The 26709-nt window shown below is 37.5% G+C and overlaps 1 protein-coding gene across 1 annotated transcript in view; it reads right to left on the bottom strand.

The window, feature by feature from the left end:
* LOC124223896 (uncharacterized) overlaps positions 1 to 25321 on the bottom strand; it is a 62597-nt gene extending 37276 nt beyond the window's left edge. Inside the window, exons 1-2 of the mRNA XM_046636270.2 lie at positions 24630 to 25321; positions 21262 to 21312 (exon numbers count right to left, since the gene is read on the bottom strand). Of these exons, the coding sequence (XP_046492226.1) occupies positions 21262 to 21312; positions 24630 to 24899 (321 nt within the window). The 5' untranslated portion in view covers positions 24900 to 25321. The remainder of the gene's footprint in view (positions 1 to 21261; positions 21313 to 24629) is intronic.
* Positions 25322 to 26709: the final 1388 nt, after the last annotated feature.

Genomic DNA, 26709 nt, shown 5'->3' with positions numbered 1-26709 from the left:
ACTGTATACCTCTTCATTTTTCTCGTCCACGGTCGAAGACATAAACAAGTAGCACGTCTGGCGTTATAAATAATTAGCTTGTCTCCGGTTGGCGTAACGCGATAAACGAACGAATAAAACTCAACAGATAATGTCTCTTCTCATACATGTGTATATATGTTTATACACACGAGTACATATGGATACAGGCACGCAGGATGATTCAGAATTTGTGGTAGTGTATCGAAAGAGAGAATCATTGCTTTCAAATGCGGAAAACATTCTAAGGGAGCAGTTGATCTTTGGCGAATATGGTCGTAACCCCGTCTTTTCGTATAATGTATTTGCATCATGTAGCGAATTCACTTATAAACTGACATTAGAAAGTGGCTAACAGACATTTCCATGCATAAATTCTCTGGTATGGAAGGAAATAGAAATCTTAGAATTTGAATATGTCAATGTCTCAGCTCCCGCATCTTTTCACTATCAAATAGATTCCAGTCTATACGTCCGAAAAGTCCTTTCTATGGTCGCTAAGACTATCTTCAGAGGAGGAACATCAACGACGATATAGATCCGAATCGAGACGCACTTCATTCAGATGAATCGTAAGCATATTTAGAAAATCAAGAGGTGCAAGAAGCCGAAACCCCTGAAGGCCCGATAGTAGTCTGTACCTCTTGCCGAGACGTGGTTATAAGCAAATGGCTGTTGTTATATTTTGCGAAGGGATCGGTTCTGGGTTCAGCAACCTCACAAAAGCGAACTTTGTCGAGGAACCAGAACCTCGGATGCTGCAGCTGTTAGACATTGGCGAATAGCGTATATTGCAGACTTCCTCCCAACTAGCCTTTGGTTCCCCCTTAAACATAGTTCGATTCGTCGAGAAGATACGGAGCAGAAGTTATCCGACTTTTTCAACTAGATTGTCCGGGGAATCGAATAGCATTCTTCGGCAATTGGATGTAGGTCCGTAATTTATTTTCATCCAGATCCGAATACCGCGTGAAAGTTCTTTCCACGGTTTGTTTATATCATGACTTGAGGCGTATCCTCAGAAACTCTGACACCTATAATAGAAAAATTTAATCTCACGAATTGGGTGAATGACACTTGGGGTTCCCACTGGCAATTGGAGAGAATTCTGTTGGCTTGGTCAATAGCCAGAACGAAGTCTGAGATAAGGAGCAGAACCTTTTCCGTTATCGAATGATCAACATCTGATTCCGAAAGAAAGGTATCAATAATTTAAGACCGGACAAATTTTCACATGTTCTAAGTTTTACCATCAGCGAAGAACTAGACTGCTTCATGGAAAACCAGTTCAAGACCCCCCTTTGAACCAATGCGAAAAAATATGCAAAGAACTCAACACCGTTTTCGCAAACAATGTGGAAAACTAGGATGATAAAGTACCGAATGTTTTCAAACCCACGGTTCTCCTTATTAGCGAAAATCTGCCTTTGTATCGCAGAAAAAGGTGGCGATGTTGTGGTAGCAATTGGTAGAAGCAGACGTATTCCTTGACGACGAGTATAACGTGGTTGGCAAAAGGGGGCCTGTTCTTAAAAGGACCGAACCGGACTCGCAACCTCGTTACCGAAAGCAAGGTCTACCTTTTTTTTTTAGTTTAAAAATAAGTCTGGTCGAGGAAAGAAGTCAAGGTTGCAGTCTCGTAATTTGCAAAACCAAACGGGACCGTTTTCACGGTTTAATGTCGTGATCAATGATCGTAAAAACGTCACTGTCACCTAGGTGGAAGATCTTGATCGTTGCTTGAAAAATGAAATAAATGATGACGTTATCGCTCGTCTTCGTAAGTGCCTTCAGCTTATTACGATGGAAAATATTGAAACTTGAAACACGCATAGACCTTTCGAATTGAATTATTTTTATTTCGATTCAAATGATTGCAAGAGATTTGATTGCCTGATTCAAATGTTAAACTTTAGGACAAAGCTAAAGCTAACATTCAGAATCCAATAGATAATATCATCACAGAATTATTGGAATGAAATTGTGCTTCATGATTCTATGGTATATAAAGAAAGTTCAGTTGTTTAACTGTTTAGTTGCCGTGGCTTCTAGCTTCCGCTAAATGACTTGGATCGCCAAATCCAATTTAACAAAAATCGTAAACTTGATACCTAATTTTCCATAAAACATGTCTATAAATGACTTCCGTGTCGACGTCTTTGTCCGCTGGGTCACGTAGTGTAGAGTTCAGAACCGTTGAAGTCTCTCAATCAATACCGTCAAGCCCTGTAATTACCTATGTGCGTTCCTCTCGACGCGAATACTATCTCGTATCTGAATCCAGCATCTACGGAACGTGGCATTACACAGAGAGCGAGCAGCCCACGTATTACCGAAGACTGAACGTGTCATTACCTGGGAATACTCTGGAAATTGATATATTTGTAGATGTATAATGGCCTCTGCATCAGGATGCCATGGTCAAGAGAACGGATACTCCACATTCAGATAACAGATCTCTTCGTCCGATGGTCACGCAGGACTTCTTCTTCCAGTTATCTACTTACGGCTGATAAATCGAAAAGAAGAAGAAGGAGAAAAAGAAGAAGAAGAGCAACTAAGGATACTCTTGATCCTGAACTACCAGCCCTCGAGTTAGTCGTGATTCCTAAACCATGTCTGATAAAGAAAAAGTTTTATCACCTTCAATATCCAACATTTTTATCGAAATACCCCTGACGCAAAACTGAAGAGAACCGTGTATCACAATGCCACAGTAGGTTGGTTAATTTATAGACGCTATACGTCAGAAGACATATTTCAAGTCAAGGCGATTAATGATGGATACACTGTAAGAAAGAAAACGGACATTGATCCTCGAGGAGATATTCAAGCCTTGCAAATATCCTCTAACGTCTCTGTTTCGGCTTTCAGCGAACTTTCTGATACCTACTATGCGCCCTGATCACCTTACCGAAACATAATCGTTTTTCGCAAGTAGCGACCGTTCACGTGTGGCTAAATATCTGCTCTCCAACCATGAAGCACTGTTACACAATAGTCATTGGTTCTCAGTTGAAATTGTACCGGTGATTTTTCTAGTCACATGTTTTTGTAACTGGACATCCTTGATTGGACAATTCAGGTGCCAGTAGCTTTATGTTATTTAACATAATCGAAACGGTATAACAAACCCAATGACCGAGAGCATCGATATCTTGGATACCGAATCTGCATTTCCATTTTAAGCCTCAGACCGTTTACGAAAAAATGGGAGTCGGTTAAACTCTTTGATCTGTCATTAGCCTAATTACACTAGAGAAACGTGAAGCTAGTTCCCTCTTCCGCTGGCCCACGTGTGATGAATGTTCCCCCGTAAAATATGTGTAAATTCGGTAGGTACCTACACGTGGATACGATTTGAACGCGTTGAACTCTCCGCCGACACAGAGCGTAATTAATTTGTTTATATGTATAGTATGCACAGTGTACACGATTCCTTTAACTTTAATTAAACCGTAATTTTCTAAGAACTGTTTAATTCTCGGTTAAACCATTACTCCACCCACGTATCCCAGAGCTGTGCTCCTTAACGTTTGGATCACTCCCTAAAGTCACTGTTTTACGTTTATCGCCATGACGCATAGCTGAAACGAGATAGCATTCTTCAAGTTGCAAGGTTGACGAATTTTTATACACATACACTTACTTATTTCCTGCATAAATACTCAAAAGCTAGGACTTAGGTTTAAGCTTTAGCTGGCACCCTAGAATCGTTTATGACCTGAGGGTTCCTAATCAACATTTTCGTAAGTTAAAATTTTCTGCTTTTTAAAATAAATTTCGGTACCTTAAAGCTAAAAATTATTCTTGTGACCTTTTTTGTGTTGTAAAAGAGACTTGAGTGAATGACAAAGAAAAAAAAATTCAAGTTAAAATATTAAATTGCTTCGGTGCATAAATCCAAAGTGCCAGCAATGTTCTAGCAGATAAAGGTGGAGATTACAAAGAAACCATATTTGAGGTACGTGAAGTTTCTACGGTCAATTTTGACGAAAAACTAAAATTCTCACTAATTCAGTCTAATCACCTTTCCCTTCATTATTCTAACTGACTGTAGATGTGGATTTGATTCTTCGGTCAAGCTTCATCAACCGCAGTTTCAGCTCCATCTGTTTTTATCGAGTCATAAAAGAACAACTGCTATAAATAACTCGAGCAAATGTACTACCAGAAATGAATGTGACACAGTTTCCAGTGCATCCAGATGAATGGTTTACTGTTATCGCAAGCATTTCAGTTGTGCCTGTTAAAAATCACTATCTTGTGACAGTGTTGTCTATACTTTCACAATGCTGCCCGTATAAAATTTATCAAATCGTGCGAATAACAATGCAAATATAAAACCAACCGTAGATCGCGATTCGGAGAAACGCCAAATGCATAAAAACTTCCAGATTCCGAATCTAATCAACCAGTTATTCCGTCGAATCGGAATTCCATGTCTGTTCCTAGTTTTTTACGTCTGTAAAAGTATTGAACAAATTCGTTAACCTTGTACCAATACCAAAACATTAGACTCACAACTTACAGATTACATCGAAATGCTTTCTTACTTCACACTGACGCGAAGAATCGAAACAAATCGAATCTTCTGAAAACGTTTTTTTGTTTTTATATAAGATTCGAAATTGGTAACGTTAAACGTAACGATACGATTAAATAGAAAATCATTATTCCTCTACTTTGGGATTGCCTGAAATTCGGTAAACCTTGAACAAAATAGAATTATTTTGTTCAATGTTTTGTTACGTTAACCCCACGATATTTTCTCCGTCGTTAAATTCGATTAAATACATGAAAAAAATCAAAAATAATCTGATTTGATCAAAGATAAATAATTAAACACCGAAAAAAAACGTTAATTCATTCTTCCTCCACAAAATTCAACCTCGTTCATTGAAATAAATACTTTTTACTCATCGCGCGGTATGTTAATATTTTTCTCTCAAACATTCGAGTCTTGATAGTTACTCGGTCAATTATCGGCTCAAAATATTGAGCATTCAGTGAGTCATGATTATTTCATCCATTTTTCCATTGATTTGATGCACGAAAAATGAAAAAAAAATAATAATTAACCCAACCCAGACACAAAAATAAATAATTCTTTTCCTTTCGTTGATCAGCGTAATCCGCACTGCGTCAGTAGCTGATCAAGGCACTTGCCAACCGATCCAGGGCCCATCTTCGGCAAATCTAAGTGCTGATCAAACGACATGCGACATGCAGACTCCCGTTAGGATTGCTGACACAAACACGACCCTGATCTTACGGCTGTGAGACCAGCCGCTGCGCACCTACTCTGAAGCAGATGCGACCGTGGCGTTTACATAGCGGTATGCATCTAGGAAGGTGTGAGTGAGTGAGTGCGATGGGGTCTCGACTATGGGACCAGGTTTCCCAAGTCCAGCTGAGCGTGCAGCTGCCCCCCCATGAGCAACACGACCATCGTTTGCTCGTGCACTAAAAGACGCACTAGTTCCTTTTGAAAAGGAATGACGAAGAACGTGAGATCGGTGTGTTATAAACCACAACACAAAATGCGACCAGAATCTGCTGAGGTTTGAATCTTGGAACGCTCTGCTTTGCTATGCCAATCCGATGACTCGGGATGTATCGCTTAATACACAGTTTCACAGCACAATGGGATAGAAGCAACATCGCGAAACAAAGGTTCAAGCAATCGTGAGACGTATAGTTGGCACAAAAAAATAATCGACAGGAAATGTGGTGAGACGAAGGTTTACAAAATTGTCATTTATGCTAATCTTGTTTCGTACAACTAAACGAGTCCCTGTTATGGACAGGAAAAAAGTGTCACAATACTGACTTTTAACAATATAAAAGAAACCACACTGTTGTCTACAAGTTTTTTATGTATTTTTTTTTTACCGATTCTGATCTATAATAATAACCCTTCATATTTGTCAGAAATGAGTTCACCATAATTAATCGTTTAATTCGAGTCCTGAAGAGAGGAAAAAAAGACCTAAATCCTCATTGAAAAAAAAAAAAAAAACAATTCCAGTCCTCATTGCGCACCGATTGTTTAAATCGATTTATTATTCTTTCGATAAAAAGTCCTGCGAATGAGTTCGTGCAGATTTTCGAAGCAGTGTTGTTAAAACCAAGAGCTCGCTTGGATTTTGGGGTGATTGTGAGGCGTAAACGGAAGAATATCCATGGAAATAAATTGTTCCCTGCTAAATAAAAGCCCCGAAATGAGTTTAAATAAGACTTTCATTGAAAAACATCAGTGACTATACTCAAAATTGAGAAAATTTGTAGCAATATTTTTCGCTCATTAATTTCCGCATATATTCCAAATACATTGAACGAGAGAATTATGGAAGAAAAAAATAAGAACACAAGAGGCATGAAGTGATTGATGCGATGAGACGCTATATTAATTTTTTTTTTTTTTAAATCAGCAACCCGCATCTCCCTGCATGTATAATACGTACATGGTTATATTTCACCGAGCGGTTCAAAGTACTGTTGTAATATTCAAGTACCGTTGGATCAAGGCTCTGATGTAATACATCAGGCCTCAAGTTTGCAAAATGACAAGCATCGCGTCGATGCCAACGTGGTTCTACTTGTACAGTAATAAATGTTTCGTTCTCTGTTTAACAGTAGAGCATTATATGTTGTATCTGTGCGAAAAAACTATGACAATATTCTGCGTGTTTGGCACAGTAGCGTACAGCATCCCGCTATGATAATGCTCGAGGTGTCAATTATAATTTTATATTCCAAAGTGGCCATCGACGTGTACAAAAAGTAACCGTTCATTTTTGGCAAGTTTAATAGGTGTATTTATATTTTAATTTCGAGTTGTAGGCGAAGGTTGAGAATTAATTGGTGTGACAAATTTACCGTAGCTTAAAATCAAAACGCGAATCAATCAATCGTGCGCACGATTTCACATTCTTCAAGCAAACGTCAATCGCCAAACGAACATCGACGATGAAATTTTTGAAACCAACAAGCCCCAGATATTTGCACAACATACAGTTTTTAAAAAAATTTAAGTCTCGCCAAATCAAATGACGGAAGTTTGATTTAATATAACTTGATAGCGACTGAATAATTATTCCTTTTTTCAATACTAAAATCGAGTCTTTTTTCAGATTTTTGCAGATCACAGTTCATTTCATTATTCAAACGAAAATTACTTTTTCACAATGTCAATAAGATTGGACAGGAGTTTATCCAGAATTATATATTAGAATGAACCGAAAACTATGGGAAAACAATTCATCACTCGAACGATTTTTATTCCCAATTCTTTTACTAAAGAACAAAAAAAAAAAAAAAAAAACTTTGTGTTTACAAAAATCAGACAAACGTTACTTTTTCGATATCAAAAACTCCACACAGTATGAATGCGTCATTTCAGTTAAAACTTGTAATTTCCAAATTTGTTTTTAAGTATGTCAAGAAACCATTTCGTATATTGATTAAATCACAGTCGTTCGACTTTAGTCGTGGCATCAGATTCTCGCTTTGCTAATTGTTTTATATTTCGTTTTACTAGGATCTTATTTAACATGATACGCAAATATTCTGCTCATAATATATTCCCTGCTAAAAAGAAGCAAATAAAAGGATGCGGTGAACGGAGAATGACGTAACGCGACGCTAAAAATTGCACCAACTCCTCATCGCGAGGCTGATCCTCGAAAATTTCACCGTAAATATAAATTCGCACATTCATAGATCAGATCAGATATGTACATACCTACATCAGAAATAAACCGTTGCGCTGCCTTGAACGTGGCTACGCTGCGTGAAACTGCGAGCCTAATTTTTTCATCGACAAATAATACGATACCGTCATTATATCATCCGCGCTATCATCGTTAATATAATTGCGTTTATTGCAAACGCTGCAGTCGTTGATTCCGACCGGCAGGTTCCAGCTTTGCTCTAAGGAGCGCTTTCCTCGCTTGGCCCTGAGGAATAACCTTGACGCCTCCTCGGTGACCCTCGCATTAAACGAGGGGGGCCACGGAAATAGTTCAGACGTTTGCCATGCGGGATTGCGAGGATACTCGCACGCGAGCAATGCCCAAAAAGTATCAAAATTAGCCTCCCATGGTCGCCCCGCAAACAGCTAATAAAGAAACTTATCGGAGTCGGCAACGCAGCTTAAAAAAATTAAAATTTGTTATTTTTTTTACTTTCTTTTTTGGTTGACCTGACTTTTTCCGTTAATTTTGGGTGTCCGAGAACGTAGAATTTGCGAATAAAATCGTGATCTTAGCCTTGACCTTGAACTTGCATAAGTTTCATCGCTGAATCCATGAACGGAGTGCGTGTTGCATAAGTTGAGACATAGAGATCATTGATCACGGTTTTACTAATGACGGTTAATTTTACAAGGAATTTATAGCGCAAGGCTGTCACTTGGCTACCAACAAAATTGTAAATCAAGTTGCACCGCAGTCGCGCATTGATGGAACATGCATGGAGCCAAGCTGCGAATTCACACATCCAACGCGATCCTTCACAGTTTTACTTTTTCAATACAGGCGCCCGTATTTCTCACCCAGAGAACGAAGACGTCTCAGACGATTTCAACCCTGAAAGAAAACTGTGAAGTTTTGAAGGGCTAAAACGGGGGAAACGGGCGCCTGCAGCGAATGAACCCGATTTATTTGAACGGAATGAATCGGGGAGCCGTGCGCGGTTTGTCAAAGTCCCCTAAGAAGACGCCCCAGGTTTAGATTGGAATCACCAGCCTTGCGAAAAACCTGAGACGCGCAGTAACAACCCCACTTTCATGGCCGAGTTGGCCGAGAGGTTGTTTGCGCTCAATTCAGTGAATTTCGTGTTTTTATTTTTTTTTTTTATTTTTTACTACAACGTTTAACCGAGATTACAGACTTACTGTCAAAAACAACAACAAGCGACAAAATTACAGGTGAAGAGTAAAAAAATACCGATAACACACATTTGAGTCAAAAATTGTAACGACCAGTTTTCTATATTTCCCATATTAGGTCAAATTTCAATATCTAATTTCAGAATGCGATATGACAAGAGAGAAAAATACCTATCAATATTTCAACATATTTTGCACTACATATTAAAAGTATTCAAATAAATAAAGCGTTTGTTAAACTTGATACAAATGAACCTGCGTTAGTTTTGTTCCATATTTTTAACAGAAGAGTATCGAAATTAGAAAAAAAAAAAAAATTGAAAATCTGCGAATGAGGTCAAATAAGTTGAATATTTGATCAAAACAGTAACTACATAATTTATTTATGACAAAACTGTACCTACACTCAAATATATCCAATTTTTATGACTTGATTGATACAAGTTATCAAGTTTTACATAAACCCATGACTGTCGAATCTAACCCGAAACTACAAACAATCGACATTTATGTTATGTTCAGATATTTCTATGTTCTATGTTTTGATATTTCAAGTTAGTTTCGCGGCCGGCCGGCGGTGGCGCTGCGGGCTGACTAAATTCGGCACTGCCAACGTAACCGGCATGTCGAAAAAATTATCCGTCAGGGAATCACTTCGGCCAACTGTACTTCCGAAGGCCGCCTGTAGAGAGACGATCAATTCCTTGCTCCAATTCCTCCTTAAAACTTCTGTATATCTACAAGCACACACGTCCGGCGCAGTTCAATACAGGTCACCGCAGTGATGTATATATAACAAACGTTGTTCGTGGTTCCAATTTATAACGCTGCAGTTCACAGAGATCGATAAGACGTAGCTGCGACGGATTGCATAATACAGTTGCATCAACGAAATCAAACATGCGATGTTCGTTTCTCAACTGCCTATGCAAAATCATATACACAGATCAACTTCTAATTATACTGAATATCGTCTGACTGTATGCGGAAAATTATTCGTTTCACGATCATTTTCAAGCTGCGGTCTCTCGTATCAATTCAAAAAAAAAAACTTTAGCACTCGCGTATACGTACAAATAATTGATAATTTTTTCAATTTGAAAAATTTTCCAAATCGCTATAAAAATTTTTAACGAAGGCAATTTCGTACATTTTTCCTCGACATTTTCACAGAAAGAATTCGAGTTGATTAAAAAATAAAAATAAAAAAAAAAAAGGAAAAAATGAATAACAATGATAGATAGAATCAGTTTGATTATTTTCAATTAATAAACTGAAGAGTTGCCGAATTAAATTTAAAAATTAATAGGGTGTGAATAGTTGAAAATATGTGTTGGTATGTAATCGGAGAAACAATTCGACAAAAAAGAAACGATTACTGTAAAGAGCCATGTGCACAAACCATAAGAATAACGGAGTTTGCTGAACTTGGATCGTCGAGAGCCGGAGATTACGAAGTATTATATATTAGGTAGATTGATAGATTCACAATGCGGTTTGCAGACTCGGATAGCAATTCACGAAATTTAATCTCGTGTATCCCACCGACATCCAACGCACCCGGATAATTCCCGTCGCGAGGCGCAAGATTAACTTTTAATCCATTTTGGGAATCGCATTGTTATCTACCACCATGAATATGAGCGAAGCTTTAGAGCATATGTAATCAAATTCTGATTCCTTAGCGAAGGCTATGGTTGTACAATCGTTTCGCCCCATAAATATATGCGGTTTGGTTTCTAGTTGAGGAAAATCAGGGATTCGAAACTGCGTCAGACCTGCACCCCGCAGTGCAGCTGGAATTGGAGCCTTTCGAATTGTAATATAAAGAGCGAAAGGGAACGTCCATAAATAAAAGACATGGAGCACAAATGGATCCCTGAGTGTCAAGTATTGTGGTATTCTGAAACCAGAGAAATCGCAAAGCGTTGTTTCATATTTCAAATCGCTGATCAGCAGAAATGAGCAAAGTTGTAGTTAGTCACTAAAGAGTTAGACATTGAGGAAAATATAACTTACGATTGAGGTAACGGTAAAATGCACATCACATTTGCGATTGATAATTTGACGCACACAAAGTACGAATTGCGTTGTACTTTTTTAATCGGATAACGAAGTAAAATCACATCGTACAACTGTTTCATGCAAGCATCTCCCAGTTTAATGGGCGGAACTCTGTCCGGTCATCCGTTATGTGGACATGACCTTATGGGGAGGGAACGGTGGTAGCAATTTGTGCAAAAAACAGGGAAACGGGTCCCCAAGGAGGATAGAGGAACGAGGGTATTAAGGACGAATGGCCGGTCCGTCTGAATCAAAAGATGAGAAAAGATGGAAAAAAAAAACGTTAAAAAATCACTAGCGATGTTATTCGCGACATTGATGTTGAACACGATTGAAACGACGTTCCTAAAACATACGTAATATAGAAATGAATTTGAGTAAATTCGAACAACACAAGCTATTAAGATATAAATAATTTGACAATTTGATTGTATCGATAAGAATTCCAGAGTTTATTCATTTTGAACGTTCTAATTATAATACCTTTTCTCAAATTATTCATATTTCAGGTTTTGTTGTTCGAATTCAGTCAAATATAATATTTCTAAATTTCAAGGAATCATTGCAGTGAGTCAGGATTTTTTTAACGCCTAAAGAAAAGCCCCTATCAAACAATTTAAATGAGGTCTCAAAAATTTTCTACTACAATTGTTTAAACACGTTTAAAGGTGGATCTAGTGATCAGACTGTTCTTTTTTTTTAACCTTTTTTTACACCGATTTCAAGAAGTTTTATCAAGTAAAACTATATATATGAACAATGAATGTCGCAATTTCCTCAATAACACGTAATATGTTTTGCTAATACGCGAAGTACTTTACAATTTACAAAATTGCTTTAAATAAGAAACCAACGTAATTTTTAAAGAAAAATAAACACCGTTCTTTTCAAAAAAATTATAATTATTCTCATCGTCTCTTTTCGAAAATAATACTTATTAACACTAAAGTTCCGATATAATACGAAAGCTCGTGGAATTCATATCAACTACAGTTACAATGCGAATGGTTGTTAAAATGTGATTCAATAAATGGAAGATGGTCAAGTTGAACCTGTGAAATCATTTTCACACAAAAAAATGTTTAAAATATTTTTGAAATTATTTGTGAGTCAAGTATTGTCTCGGGGTAGAAAAAAAAAAAAAATCTTATAAATAAATAACAGTTTCAGATGAAAATAAGTAGTGAAAATTAAAGAAAGAACAAGCGGCCTTTAATTTGCTACTCAGAAAATTAACCGAAAATCGTGAACCACACCGTAACCTGCAGGGTAATAAGGGCTAACCGTTATCCACGTTACCATTCAATGCCTTGCACATACACGCATACATTCACAAAAATGTATGTGCTACCAACGTTGTAAACCGTCTAGACCAACAGATAAAAAGCGGAAATGGGCAAGGCGTGCGATGCGGTGCGTTCGTGTGTTTGCGCGTATAAGAGCGATAATAAAGCAGGTGCGTAACTGAAAATGAAAGGGGAACGTTGTGTTGTATTGTGTTGTGTTGGTAATTCGTATACAGGCATAAGATATAATATCTCTTCACGGGCAAGCAACTCTGACGGCAACCGGCAGATAGCATTGGCTCGAATTTTAAGTTTCAAGGTTTCGCCAGAGATTTCACGTGTCTTCTTAATATAAATTTGTTGCTAGTATACGAGTCGAAAGATGAATCATGCTAGTCTTAATCTGATTTCAATTTCTCTTGAATTTCATTCAAAGCGTAAACATTCACGTAATACTTCAGCGTTATGTTACTATTTCCTTTGGCCGCGGGAGCGAAACGCGCTCACCGACATCTGGCGGCAACTCCCTGTTACACCAATCGAAAACTACGCTTCGCGTTACTTCGATGTATGAAAAGAATGTAACTCGTTTGTAATCGCCAACGATCTTTCGATACTTCGATGGTTCTAACGAAATTTGAAATTTTCGTCCAATGAATGTTTTGAAAAACCTCACGCAGCGAATCATTTCACGCAGTCTAGAACCTTACGAAAAAGCCACATGCAAATATTTGCAAACAAAGAATTCTCAGCAATTCTAGTTAATCTCAAGAAATAGTTGACAAAAAAAATTCTGCAGCTCGCGAAATCTGAAAAAATTTTTATCCAATTATTATCCAAAAATCAAATGTTAAACCGTAGAAAAAATTATTTCCGGCGCGTGCTAAAGATTTTTGTAATTATTCCGTGATTTAGTTTTCAAAAGTTCGTATAACGCTAAGAGTAGGAAGAAAAAAGGGGGCGGGGTAAAAACGCAGAGGCATAAGATGTGAAAAATACCGGGATAAAGGAAGAAGTACGTGAATTTCGTATTCTCATTAGTAATCAGTAATCGTAATCAACAAGGGCCCGTTTTCATTGTTGGTACGGCGAGCTGAACGCCTGCATCTAACAGTGCGTGGCCAGTCGACACGCACCGATCCCTTCCTTTCCTGGCTCTGACTCACCTGTAGGTACTTTTTACCATAGACACACAGAACGCTGCAAGACTCCCTGATATCTACGTACAAATAATACACAACCAGACAACCACGCTTTCTTTGTTTTCACAAAAATTTATTATGACAAACCGGCGTCAACACACTGCGTTGTAAATTTATTTTCAACTATTTTCTTTTTGCGGTACACCGATTTCGAGATAAAGGTCGCAGCCCTTTTAACGAATGTTTATTTATTATTTTACTTTTTACCGAGGTTTTTACGGAAGAGTTAAAATTGGATACTGTTATTATGGAAATTTCTAATTTACTTTGTATCTATACGTAATAATGGGTGTGAAAAAAAAAAATAGTAATTCTTGTTTTTTCATCTTGCTTATGTCGCTGGAATCCAAGAATTGTGTCGTGACTGCGAACTGATAATGACTTCGGACAATATTTGCAAATTTGATGAAGATTTTGAGCAATTACGGTAATAATAGGAAACATCTGGCAATTTAAAGATTCGTAAAAATGTGAATTTTTGTAAATGAAACTTGAGGTTATATCGCACGTAACGCACAATCATAGAAAGAAATAATGCGTAAGGTCAAGTGATTGCCGGCAAGCTATCGAGCAGGCATTCGCAAGGAGAAAATTACCAGAAACAGCAATCCAGATCATGACATCATCCGTAAGCGAATCGTCGCTTAAACAATATGACGGCGCGTTAAAACGCTGGTGGATCCATTGTTCCGAGAATAACATTTCTCCATACGAAGCAACGGTGTCAGATATTTTAAAATTCCTCGCAAAAACATACGACACGGGAGCCTCCCATGGGTCGCTCAACACCCTCAGATCCGCAATTTCGCTTATTATCGGGCCGGAAGTGGGACAAGATCACCATATCAAAAGGTTTTTCAAAGCAGTACATAGCTTGAGACCAACAAGACCAAAATACGATTCAATCTGGGAACCAAAGATTGTTCTTAATTATTTCAAGTCTCTGCCAAAAAATGAAAATCTCTCGCTGAAAGATTTAACCATGAAACTGATTACCCTGCTAGCCTTAATCACGGGACATAGGATGCAAACATACTCAAAAATAAACGTCGAGAATATTCAAAGAGTGGGAAATGCGTTCGAGATTAGAATCCCGGATCGAATCAAAACTACGGGCGCTAATCGAAAACAGCCGCTATTAATCATACCATTCTACGCGGAAGACGAAAAACTTTGTTCGGCATCAGCCTTACAAAACTATCTGGAGAGAACAAAAACCTCAAGAGGCTCCAAGATAGATCTCTTCCTATCGTTCAAAAAACCATTTCAAGCCGTCTCATCGCAAACCCTGAGTCGATGGGTCAAATTAACATTGAAAAATAGCGGAGTAAATACGGACAAATTTACAGCACACAGCACACGCCACGCATCCACGTCTGCAGCGAAAAGAAACAACATCGATATAGAAACGATAAGAAAAACTGCAGGCTGGACAACGGGATCTGAAACCTTCGCAAAATTTTATCATTTAAATGTCAGTAGAGATAAGGATTCTTATGCACGAGCGATCTTGAACTCGCAATAACATTAGTAGTGTTAAGACACAACGTATAACACAAAACTAATAAATAATATTGGTTGCCGTTATTAGCTTTAAACATCTACCAGTTGATCTCGAGGAAGAGACGCGCAATACAATTAAATGATTAAACGAACTTACCAAGTGAAGTTCTATCATAATTGTATGAAGCGCCTCTTCCGAGATGATCAACACCCACCCAAAATACCCATCTAATAAACGATTACATACCCCTAATACAACGGCAACGCTTTCAAAGAATTTCTAAATCTAGGAAACAAAGGTGCAGGGCCGATTTTTTCGATATATAACTATGAAATATGTGGCGACATCGGTGTGGAGTAGGGGCACTACCAGTTGATCATCTCGGAAGAGGCGCTTCATACAATTATGATAGAACTTCACTTGGTAAGTTCGTTTAATCATTTAAATTATTTGAATTAATGCATCTCTGGTTTGATCTTTGCAAATATTTTGTTCGATAATCCGAATGGGGAAGTTTTGTGATATGCTATTAGAATAATTCCAATTCGTTAGAACCGAAGATCGTTTCTCTCCAACAAAAAATTCAATAGAATTGACTAGAAAGAACTAAATCAAGTACTCGAATGTAGTCATTTTACCGTCAGTTGGTCGAACAAAAATATAATAGTATACTAGGGTGCTTTTTTCGACTATTTTTTTTTTTCTGTCCCATCGTGAAATTTTGTTGGAAATAAAAAAAAAAATAGTCGAAAAAAAACCACCCTAATGTATACTAAAATAAAACTGCAAATGTATCGGTTCAAAGGAAGCGTTTTAATTGAAGTAACCTTTATTCGAACCAAATACTGCAGATTAGTTTTATCGAACAAATGAGATTGAAGTTTTTATCAATTATCAGTCAAATTTTATTTCCATCCATGTGGCAACGGATTGAGAATAAGAGAAATTGTTAGTTATGTTCACTACTATACAGCCGTCAACTGTTTTCATAGTTCACTATATAACCAAAAACTATTCAGGATACATTTTTCAACGCAATATTTTCACCTGAATTTCATTACTCGGGGATTTTAGGAATCGCTGATCACGAATCTAAGTTCAGAATTTGATCATTTTTAAATCCAAGATGGCGTATCCAATATGGCGTATCCAATATGGCGTATCCAATATGGCGGATGTAATATCGTAAAAAAAACTATCAAAATTCAATGATTCTGGCCGAAACTTGTTACTCGGAGGTTTTTGGGGTCGCTGATCACAAATCCGAAGTAACACAGATCATTCGAAGTTGTAAATAAACTGTGATAAGGCTAGGACGTGGAAATTTTTGAGGAGGGACGTTGAGCATCCCGCTGTGTCTCAAAGAGTTAAGGCCTTATCCAAGTGAAAAAATGTAGCCGACTGAAAAACACAGATTTAATATTATTCCAAGAATATGTAACGATACCCATTTCGCTAGTTTCTTTTATTATTTACGACAGCAGATGAAATTTTTCTCAGTTCACGGCGGTCAACGTTCTCTGTGATCCAAACTCAGGCCCTAACCGGTGATTCTGTTCACCTGTTTCCATCGCCGGTGTACGGTTAAAATCACGTTGAAAAAAAAAGACGAGGAAAGACATTGGTAAAAAAAAAAAAAAATTAAATACGGTTCCAGTCGGTTCCCACATTTTCAGACAAACCCGGATGGACGCAACGCGCACGAACCGGAAGTTCGCTTCAGCCCCTGTAGTAATTATCATCGGACACGTTACATGTATCCACACATACTACACAGCGCGATGTTGTTCGAGTCCCCTGCACCTTTTTAACAACGATCTTCCTTTTTTTCGCTCCCTCCCTTTCTTCCGTCTTTCGAAGGGTTCAAATCGTCGAGAATTTTTTACGATACCTTATCCCTACTGCAAGTCTCCTGACCGTAAGCTAAAGGGTAAAATCAACCCCTGATTAAATTTGCTTATATTTCATTCGGCTCAGTGAACGGTGAAATTTGAATTTGAATTATTCATTCTCGTCCCGACTTGCAAAATAATCATTATTGCATCAATTTGACGAACGTTTAAATATCGAACATAACTGACATTTCGTTTGATATTATGAAATCCTTTTTACTCTACATTATAATTTCATATTATATGAGAATCATTTATCTTTTTTGAGATTCCGAATTACATCAATAGACAAAACATCTGAATAGGCGGGATCTTTTTTATTTTTGTGTATTTACAACATAGCAACAGATTCAAATTCTTCATTTTTATTTCTCAACCGGTAGGATTGTCGTCGACTTTTTATTTTTTTTTTTTTATCCGACTATTTCGCGGAGAATTTTGTTGATTTCGGTAATTTAAGATCAGACGCGTAATAACCGGAAAGTTATACTTAAGTTCGCGTGTTATGTTTGCCTCGCAGTTTGACTAACAAAGAACTTGGTCTCCCTGTCCTTGCCGCCTAGGTCTCGTTCCTTTCGAAGGTACAGTTTGCATGAATAGAAGCTGCGGGAATTTATTCGGCCGGAAGTCAGCTGACCATTCATTTTATCCGTTTTCCTTTGAATTTTTATCCCATCGCATCGCCTTAGCTGTTTCATGAACTTACAATTAACGTATCTTCTTACGTCTGTTGTAATTGTGAGCATTTACGCGTACGTTCTTTGTGTCGTTGAACCGGGATTCGTGAGAAAGTAAAAACTCCTTTTGAAATAAACTGCAGGGATTGGTTGAATGAATCGATCGGAATTTGGAAATCGAAATTTTACAATTAGTCTTTAGCCATTTACATGCATACATACATCGATTGTTTCTCAAGAATCGTAATTGGCATACATCACAATTCCTCTTTGACAAAACAATTAGAAATTTCAGATTCATCTTTCTTCGCGTCATTTTTGACCTGGTCAAAAACAACCCATACACAAAGAAAAATTTAATTTTTCACAGTTACGAGAAAATTGTATTAAAGTTGCTATAATTGCGATAATATTCCCCCACTCTTCTTGAGTACTACACTTCTCGCAAAAATTAAGGGAACAACAAAATTTTCGAAATTTTTTGGTGATTTTCAACAGGCTGTATTTCAGTGAAAAATGGTCGTACAAGAAATAAAAAAACAAAGCTTTTGAAGCTTGAAGACTCTAGTTTTTGAATTTATTGGTTAAAAATTTTTCAAAGCACTATTAGCCATGCAATCCTTGGATAAAGCACGAAGAAAAAGTTTTCAAAATTTTTTACATTTTTCTTTTCGCTCTACGGGCATGGAAAAATTTTTCCGAGCTAAACCAATGCATAGGTCGCATAGCCTGTTTATTCAGCTTCAAGATGCTTTTTTTTAAACCTCGATACGATCATTTGTCTTCGAGATATCGAATTTTGAATGCCAAAGGATCCTTTTTCACTCAACTGCCGATATCTCTGGAACTACTGGTCGCACAGCGAGCCGAAGGGCAGTTTCTTTTTCTGCAGAAAATTTCCTACAAAAATCTGTCAAGGTTGATGTCAAAAAAAAAATTTTTCCACCTGTAGCGTTAACGTGAAAAAAGAGCAAAAAAATGCCATTTTGCCTTTTTTTGGATAATCGACTGTATCTTCGTCAATATTGGGGGGAAAGCATAGATTAGAAGAAAATTTTACAGCCTAATGTACCCCAAAGGTCCCTCTAAATCGGTAGATCGATCGGTTCAGCGGTTTTCCTGGACCGATTGATTGAAATTTTGAAAAAATTAAGAGAACAAGGTCCCTTAAGAAACAAAAACCTTGTTCCCTTGATTTTTTCAAAATTTCAATCAATCGGTCCAGGAAAACCGCTGAACCGATCGATCTACCGATTAAGGGGGACCTTTGGGGTACATTAGGCTGTAAAATTTTCTTCTAACCTAAGCTTTCCCCCCAATATTGACGAAGATACAGTCGATTATCCAAGAATTCCTTAAGAAACAAAAACCTTGTTCCCTTAATTTTTTCAAAATTTCAATCAATCGGTCCAGGAAGACCGCTGAACCGATCGATCTACCGATTTAGAGGGACCTTTGGGGTACATTAGGCTGTAAAATTTTCTTCTAACCTATGCTTTCCCCCCAATATTGACGAAGATACAGTCAATTATCCAAAAAAAGGCAAAATGGCATTTTTTTTCTCTTTTTTCACGTTAACGCTACAGGTGGAAAAAAAATTTTTTTGACATCAGCCTTGACAGATTTTTGTAGGAAATTTTCTGCAAAAAAAGAAACTGCCCTTCGGCTCGCTGTGCGACCAGTAGTTCCAGAGATATCGGCAGTTGAGTGAAAAAGGATCCTTTGGCATTCAAAATTCGATATCTCGAAGACAAATGATCGTATCGAGGTTTAAAAAAAAGCATCTTGAAGCTGAATAAACAAGCTATGCGACCTATGCATTGGTTTAGCTCGGAAAAATTTTTCCATGCCCGTAGAGCGAAAAAAAAAAAGTAAAAAATTTTGAAAAGTTTTTCTTCGTGCTTTATCCAAGGATTGCATGGCTAATAGTGCTTCGAAAATCTTTTAACAAAAAAATTCAAAAACTAGAGTCTTCAAGCTTCAAAAGCTTTGTTTTTTTATTTCTTGTACGACCATTTTTCACTGAAATACAGCCTGTTGAAAATCACCTAAAAATTTCGAAAATTTTGTTGTTCCCTTAATTTTTGCGAGAAGTGTATATTTTTTCGCTAATTCGATTAAAAAAACAAAAAAATCGTAAACTTTGGAAGGAAACTCCGATTTTATCTTCCAACGGTCGCCATTTCGTAATTTGTAGTAGAGGTATAGTTTACCAAGATTCACCCACTCTTGAAGCCATCCGTTACCATTACCTTTCACGCATAACAAGGAAAAAGCAACTCACAATTACTCAATAAAAGTCGTACGATGGGTTTTATGGTATTCGCTAAGCTGACCCCAAGCACAGCTGCTTATCCCTACAGAAGTTATACATATCAAAGTACAGCCTTTACCTACAAATTTGACTGTTATCCATGAGACTTGAGTTAATTGGTAGTGATAACCATTCCATGAAAACCGCCATAACGGCGGTACTTCCAGGTCTTGATGTTTAACAACCTCGGACTGTAAGGACATTAACGCGTGTAGATGGTGTTGATTTACCGCAACCGATACCTGCTTTCAACGCTAACAATAAGACACCCCGTGACGCACAAGGTGATGGTAGGGTGATAAACGCAGATATACGTTTCACACAAATTACCGTTGGGACGGGGATTACAGATTCTTACCATTATTCAAGAATTTACGATATGTAAGGACGATTCGTACACAGAGAGTTTGGAACGGAGCATTGAGTCCTCAATATTTTATTACCTGGTATTAATATACATTTCTAATACGTACTTTCACCCATTTTCCTATTCCAACATGAAAATGAATCTACATTCATCGAGCCTGTATTTTGAGCAAAACTTTTTGTCCTCGCGAGTCACACGCAATTCGGTGTCGGATACAAGCATCGATATTGCATGGATTGAAAAAGTGAAAGATAAAAAGATCGGAGTAACCTGCTACAGGTTGCGCCGTATATTTGTATGTAATGTGCGTTACGCGAACCGTGATAAAAGATAAGCCGGCTCTAATTCCTTAACGTTATTCAATATCAGGTTGTAGGCAAGTTCTCGAATAGGTGTAGAGAAAACGATATTAATTATCGTGCAACCCGATTCCGCATCAACACTTGCCGATTGCAATTTTCTTCGATTATACACGCGTGCTGAAACACCGATAATAGTCCAGATAAGATAGGTTTTCACTTTGCATTAATTCCGTATTTGTTTTTTCTCAGTTCAATCGTTGGGGGGGGTCACTCGGAGTCCTCAAACCAAAAGTCGACCAAATCGGCCCCTTGTTATCGCCGCCATCTTGAATTTTATGAAATCATTGAATGAATCATTGAATGAATCATTGAATGAATCATTTTTCGTTGAAATTGAAAATGGCCGAGTTATTCAAGAAAAACCATTTTTCATAAAATTCAAGATGGCGGCGATAGCAAGGGGCTGATTTTGTCGACTTTTGGTTTGAGGAGGACTCCCAGTGAACGCCCCAACGATTGAACCAAGAAAAAACGAAAACGGAATTAATGCAAAGTGAGCTCGATTTTTTGCCTATCTTGACTGGACTAACAAGTATCACTCCCGTAGAGAGGAACCGAAAGTAGGAAATCATTCACCGAAATAGCGAATATGTTACATGAAAGAAATTGAATAATTTATGGTAAGTGCAAAAATTCTCATATCAAAAATACGCGATAGAAGCTTTAAACTGTTTTAACTCACCTTTCGAAGTTTGTCCAATTCTGCCGGTGCCTCGGTGTCAACGGTTATACTCTGTGAAAAAAGAATGCCAATTCAAAGTTAGCAATTACATGGCGGTAATAATAGCTAGACGAATAAGGAAATACGGTCGGTTTTTCGCCAATGTGGCGTGAAATAGTACAATTGGTAACGAATATGGATTATGCTATTGCAGAAAATCTTATCGACACGAGTTTCGACCCGTATTTTTTAACACAAGAGCCAAGAAATCACGACGAAGTCGACATTTTTAGGTTAGAGTGCCGAAGACATTGAAAACATTCTTTCACTATTGACGCATTTGCTTATACAGTCAGGGTTGCCACTAATTTTGAAACCTAAGATTTCCAAACTATTCTAGGTTTTCAATGAGGCTGAATTTAGTAACGTTATTGTTATAATGATTAACGTTTCGGTAAATGATTATATCACAATTGTAGAAATGTCTAAGTTAAATAATTCTCAATGAGGAAAAATATATTCTTATTTTGTTAAACTTGACTACTTCAAAGTCACTATAAACTTGCAAAATAGTAATTTTTCCCCCCATTGTTTCGTTACGTTACTAATTTTTCAGTGAAAACCACGAGGCTGAAGTTAGTAACGTAACAAAACATTCGAGGGAAAAATTACTATTTTGCAAGTTTATAGTGACTTTGAAGTAGTTACGTTTTCAAAATATGAATACATTTTTTCTTATTACGATTGACCGAATTTCAAACAATTTTCAGGTAAACTACAACTTGTTACAGCTTCGAAACGCGTCCAACTCCAACCCTTGTACGCACTCTCAGGTTTTCTTTTCACACCCAACGATGATCGGGGCCAAGGTAGTTAGACATCCATGAATTTGATATGATACTAAAGGTAGATAGACGCGTATCCTACGGCCGCATCTAATCCCTTGCTTTACTATTACACATGAATTGACGACTCTGCCTGTATTTCTCAACGCCACCGGGCGCGCAGTAATAGGGAAACAATAGCCATGAACCATCTCAAGATCTACGTTTATATTGTATTCAAATCTGGCTATTGCAAAAGCGTCTTTCGACGGTGTAAAAAAAAAAATTCTGTACGTTATCTACGCGTGAATGAAAGACATAACAAAGTGGTAATGTCAACGGAATGTCAAACTCCCTGACATTTCCTTCTTTTGTAGGCGAACTGGTAATGATTTTTTTTTTTATTTCATCGAATCTCAATTTATCTTTATGCAAATTCGTGTAATTAGACGTTAAAGATTTTCATCATCTGTTTGAATACTTGATAACTATTTTCATTTACCCAATTTCAATTTTGTAATAAAATCAATTTTAGTAAACGTTATAACTTGAAAAAAATATATTATGGCATACGTGGATTTACATATCGAATAAATGTGAGAAAGCGGGAGATAAAGTAATTTATTTCGATCTTTCCAAAACAAACATCTAAAAAGCTGCGTTTTCAATTTAAAATCTCTGGAAACATGATTTCACTGAAAATATTCAAAGCACACTGTCGGCATAAATAGCTTTGGGATTGCCGTCGAGAAAAGCTGTTTGAAGAGATGGACTCAAAATCGGTTAAAGAGACGAACGAAAATAAGAATATAAAGCAGAAAAAGTAAAGCTCCTCGAAAGCTTCGTACTTACCATGGAGAAGAAAAAGAACGCAATTGAAGTTTAATTGAGCCACATATAATCCGTCTCATCGATTATAAAAAAAAATATAAAAGATTGTATTTCATATCTTTCTTATAATTATCACCCTTGAAGATTCTCGAGAGTAAATATAAAAATTAATTTTCAACGAATCATCGAAAAATAATTGTACAAGTTGGTTTAGTCCGCCATGTGTGCGCACAGTTGCTCAAATGCGTGCATCGACGCATTGCAACTTACACGTTGTTTATTTTTCTAATCAACTACGTGACCGACCACCTGCGGGTTGAACGTTCTAAATAAGTAAGATAAGAAACGCCTCACCTGGGGCGGAAGCGCAGGCAATAAAGTAGAAATCCCTTACAAATCACCATTAAGTACAGTGGATATTTGGTGCAAGCATCATATACATTCTATATGTTTTATAACGCACTTAAAAAATACTGTATATTGTATATATATATATACGAATTTATACTTCTTCATAGATGTAAAAATTTAAGGACCGGTCGATTTGCTGATTCCTGTCACGCTACGTATTTGACAATTCCATCCTTTTTCGATATAGCCGTCAAAATTTTAATTTTCTTGGAATAATAAATAGACAAATATAATAACAAAAGTTCGAGCCAATAATAAATTTCCGACTTTTGATAACTGGAGACGGAACTGGACAAGTGAATATCATAGTCTAATGTTCAACTTCAAAGTTCACGGCGTGAAGCAAACAAGTAATTTATAAATACATTCTTATATAACAAATCTAGATCCAATCTGTAATATTTCGTCAAAGACGACTGTCTAGAATCTGTTCTTACACAATGATAAACAGGTCAGAAAAATTCTTCGCGAATGATAGAAAAATATCAATATGCCCCGAACTGCAGGAACAGTACAGATACACTACATTGTACTATAATGTCGTTACAAATGCGTACGCAAATATAAAAAATTTTTATGTGAATTGATATTTTTTCACGGCATCGGGCCACTTAATTGATCAAAATCATTCGTTAATCAATCAGCGAGCTTAAATCCGGCGAATATATATGCATATATATATATATATATATTAAAATTCTGAATGCTGATTGTTCGAGAGACGATTCCGATTAATCAAAAGACTGAAAAGTGAAAATGCAAGGAAATAAACAAGCACTTCAGTATTTTCAACCAATCGACGATTTCAAAATAGGTAGAACCGAAGAACGAACTACACAGAAAAGCGTCGCCTTTGGTTCCATTTGCAGTAATTTTAAAATAACATTAAGCTGAAGTTGGCAACGTTATCGCGTCAAAACATAGAACACAAAAATCAGATAGCTAGTTTTCAATTTCGGAATTTCACTTCGAAGGAGTTTACCATGGAAACATGAGTATGCTCTGCTGTTAATATAAAAAATACACCGTGTAATTTCGGGACAAATTTCGCTAAGCTGTGTAGTGCATATTGTGTGCTTAAGCGTGGAGTACCCTAGGTAGATTTTCGCATTGCTAGTTTCAACGGCAGCGTAGCTTCGTAGTCTATGGTAGAAGTGTGACGTAATAAAAAAAAGCGGCAGAGAAAAAGAAACTTTATAGATCGCCCCGGCATCGTCACGTGACGCCGAAAGCCACGGCAACCCGCGAAACTTTTGACTCTGCTGTTATTGTTTACATCGGTTCGGCCGGAGTATTCTCCAAAGTATAATTGACCGTACATACCTCGTTGATCCTCCACAGCTTGACATCGGAGCTGCTAACCGTCTTCCCGGTGATCGAGTTATGGAGAACGAAGTTGTTGTTCCTGTTGTCGTACGACGTGGGAGACGAGTTGGGCTCCTCGGCGATGGTCTCGCCGTTCATGAACGCGAAATCTAACGATTTCGTCTCGCGCGCGTTCATCGCGAACGATCTGGCGAATGAACTTTTGTAAAACGACACCGATGAAACCTCGCTGCCGACGGCGAACTCCACCTTTGGTGTTTCCCCCATTCTGTTAATAAATAAACGTCGGACACCCGGTCCGTAGGAGATCAGAAATTGAATAAGAACCGCTCAGTAGGCCAGGAGTTTTGCCACCCAACGACGCACCGAAGGAACTGTTTCACCGATCAGAACCGGGGAATCGATCATCGCACGACACTCGTAGTTTTTGTGCTGTTTTGAAACTCCCGCAGGTGCCGCACCACTTTTTTTCTTTTTTTCTGTTTTTTTTTTTTTTTTCTACGCACAACACACGCGCGCCGACAAAGCTTTCCGAAAAATATCTAAATCTTACGCGGCACCTGCGAAATACTGCGGAATATTGGAAAAAGTAGTTTTTGCCTACTTTCCAGCGTTCCGCTCCGTTCAAAACACGCGCCGCACACGTCGCAGCTAACGAATTTAGACCCTCGTTTGCCCACGAACTACGCCTCGCGCCGCTCGCAGTCAAACTGTCGCTCTCCGATTCCTGGGACGCCAACACGCTGGATTCGTTACTGTACTGGAGGTCCTGCGCATGCGCGATTCATATCGACGCCCCGCTCCTCGCAGGGTCCGAAAACCCGATCAACCCTTCTTATTATTAGGGCTATACTTAAGGCAAACATTTTTCCTTGCAGTCAAATTCCTTGAAACTGGGTACGTATGACGGTTCTCGAGGTCGCTAATTTCAGAAATGGGATTAGGTCTGAGAAATTTTCAAAATTCATAATGGCGGATCTGATATGAGCGAATAGGATCAATTTTTGTATTTTCAGTCCGCCATATTAGATCCGATATCGTGAATCTTGAATTTTTTGCATCAAATTCGTTTTTAACGACCCCAAAAATGCGAGATTACCGAGTTCCACTTTTTTAGTCCCCATACCCTTCACACAATTACATTTATTCAACACGTCAACACTTTGTTTACTTATAGCGATCGCTGTATTCGCAAAGTCATCATAATCCCTTTTAAAACATCAATATTGAAGTCTTAGAGTTTCAAAAGTGTTAAAAAAAATTACAGCAATGTCTCAAAAATTGAAGATAAATCTTGAATAACCGATTCAAAAAAGGTGTCTGGTGATAATGATTTCTAGGAATTTATACGAATTTTCAAGGAAATTTGGACTGTGCAAGTTTTTCGTACAAAATTGTAAAAATGCAGAGTTTTTCATAAATAAATGTGAATTATCATAAAAATTAATTGTCTTATCGGAAAAGATGTACAACATTCTATAAAATGGCCCCCAAAAAGATATCTTCATGCTTAAAAGATGATCGTTTACCTGGAAATTGGGGCCTTATAGACGTCAGAAAATGGCACATAAGACGTCCTTCAGACGTCTCTTCGACGACATTAAATGTTGTGTTGTCTGGGTATGAAACGCTGTGCTGCAAAAGGTTAAATCTGGATTATAGATAAATTGGTTAGACCGTCCGAATGAAAAGTTACAAAAAGGGAAAGAATCGTTCGAAAATTCTTGAGTTATGTTAATATTTGAGCCATTGTCAATGAACATTAGTAAATCAATATCCGTATTTTGTAATAGACAAAACAATCCCTGCAAATTCGAAACGGAAAATCAAATATCAACAATTTAACACAAGTATCGTAATTAAAACGTTCAGAATCATTAAATCCTGGTGTTTTTGATCCGATTCTGGCGCCGTTAGACTTTTTTTATATACCATAGAGATAGACAGAAATTGATTAATATAGTATATTGTGTTGTAAGTGCGAAAAGTGCAGGATTTCCAATGAGTGTGAAGTTTGCAGCATGAGCTACAAAGACGAGTGCTACAATCGCACGAGCCTATAGTGTGAATACTGTTC

The sequence above is a fragment of the Neodiprion pinetum genome, chromosome 7 (genome assembly GCF_021155775.2).
Source record: "Neodiprion pinetum isolate iyNeoPine1 chromosome 7, iyNeoPine1.2, whole genome shotgun sequence".
Classification (NCBI taxonomy): Eukaryota; Metazoa; Arthropoda; class Insecta; order Hymenoptera; family Diprionidae; genus Neodiprion; species Neodiprion pinetum.
The sequence above is the reverse complement of the archived record's forward strand: the minus strand, read 5'-3'. Positions and strand labels throughout refer to the sequence as shown.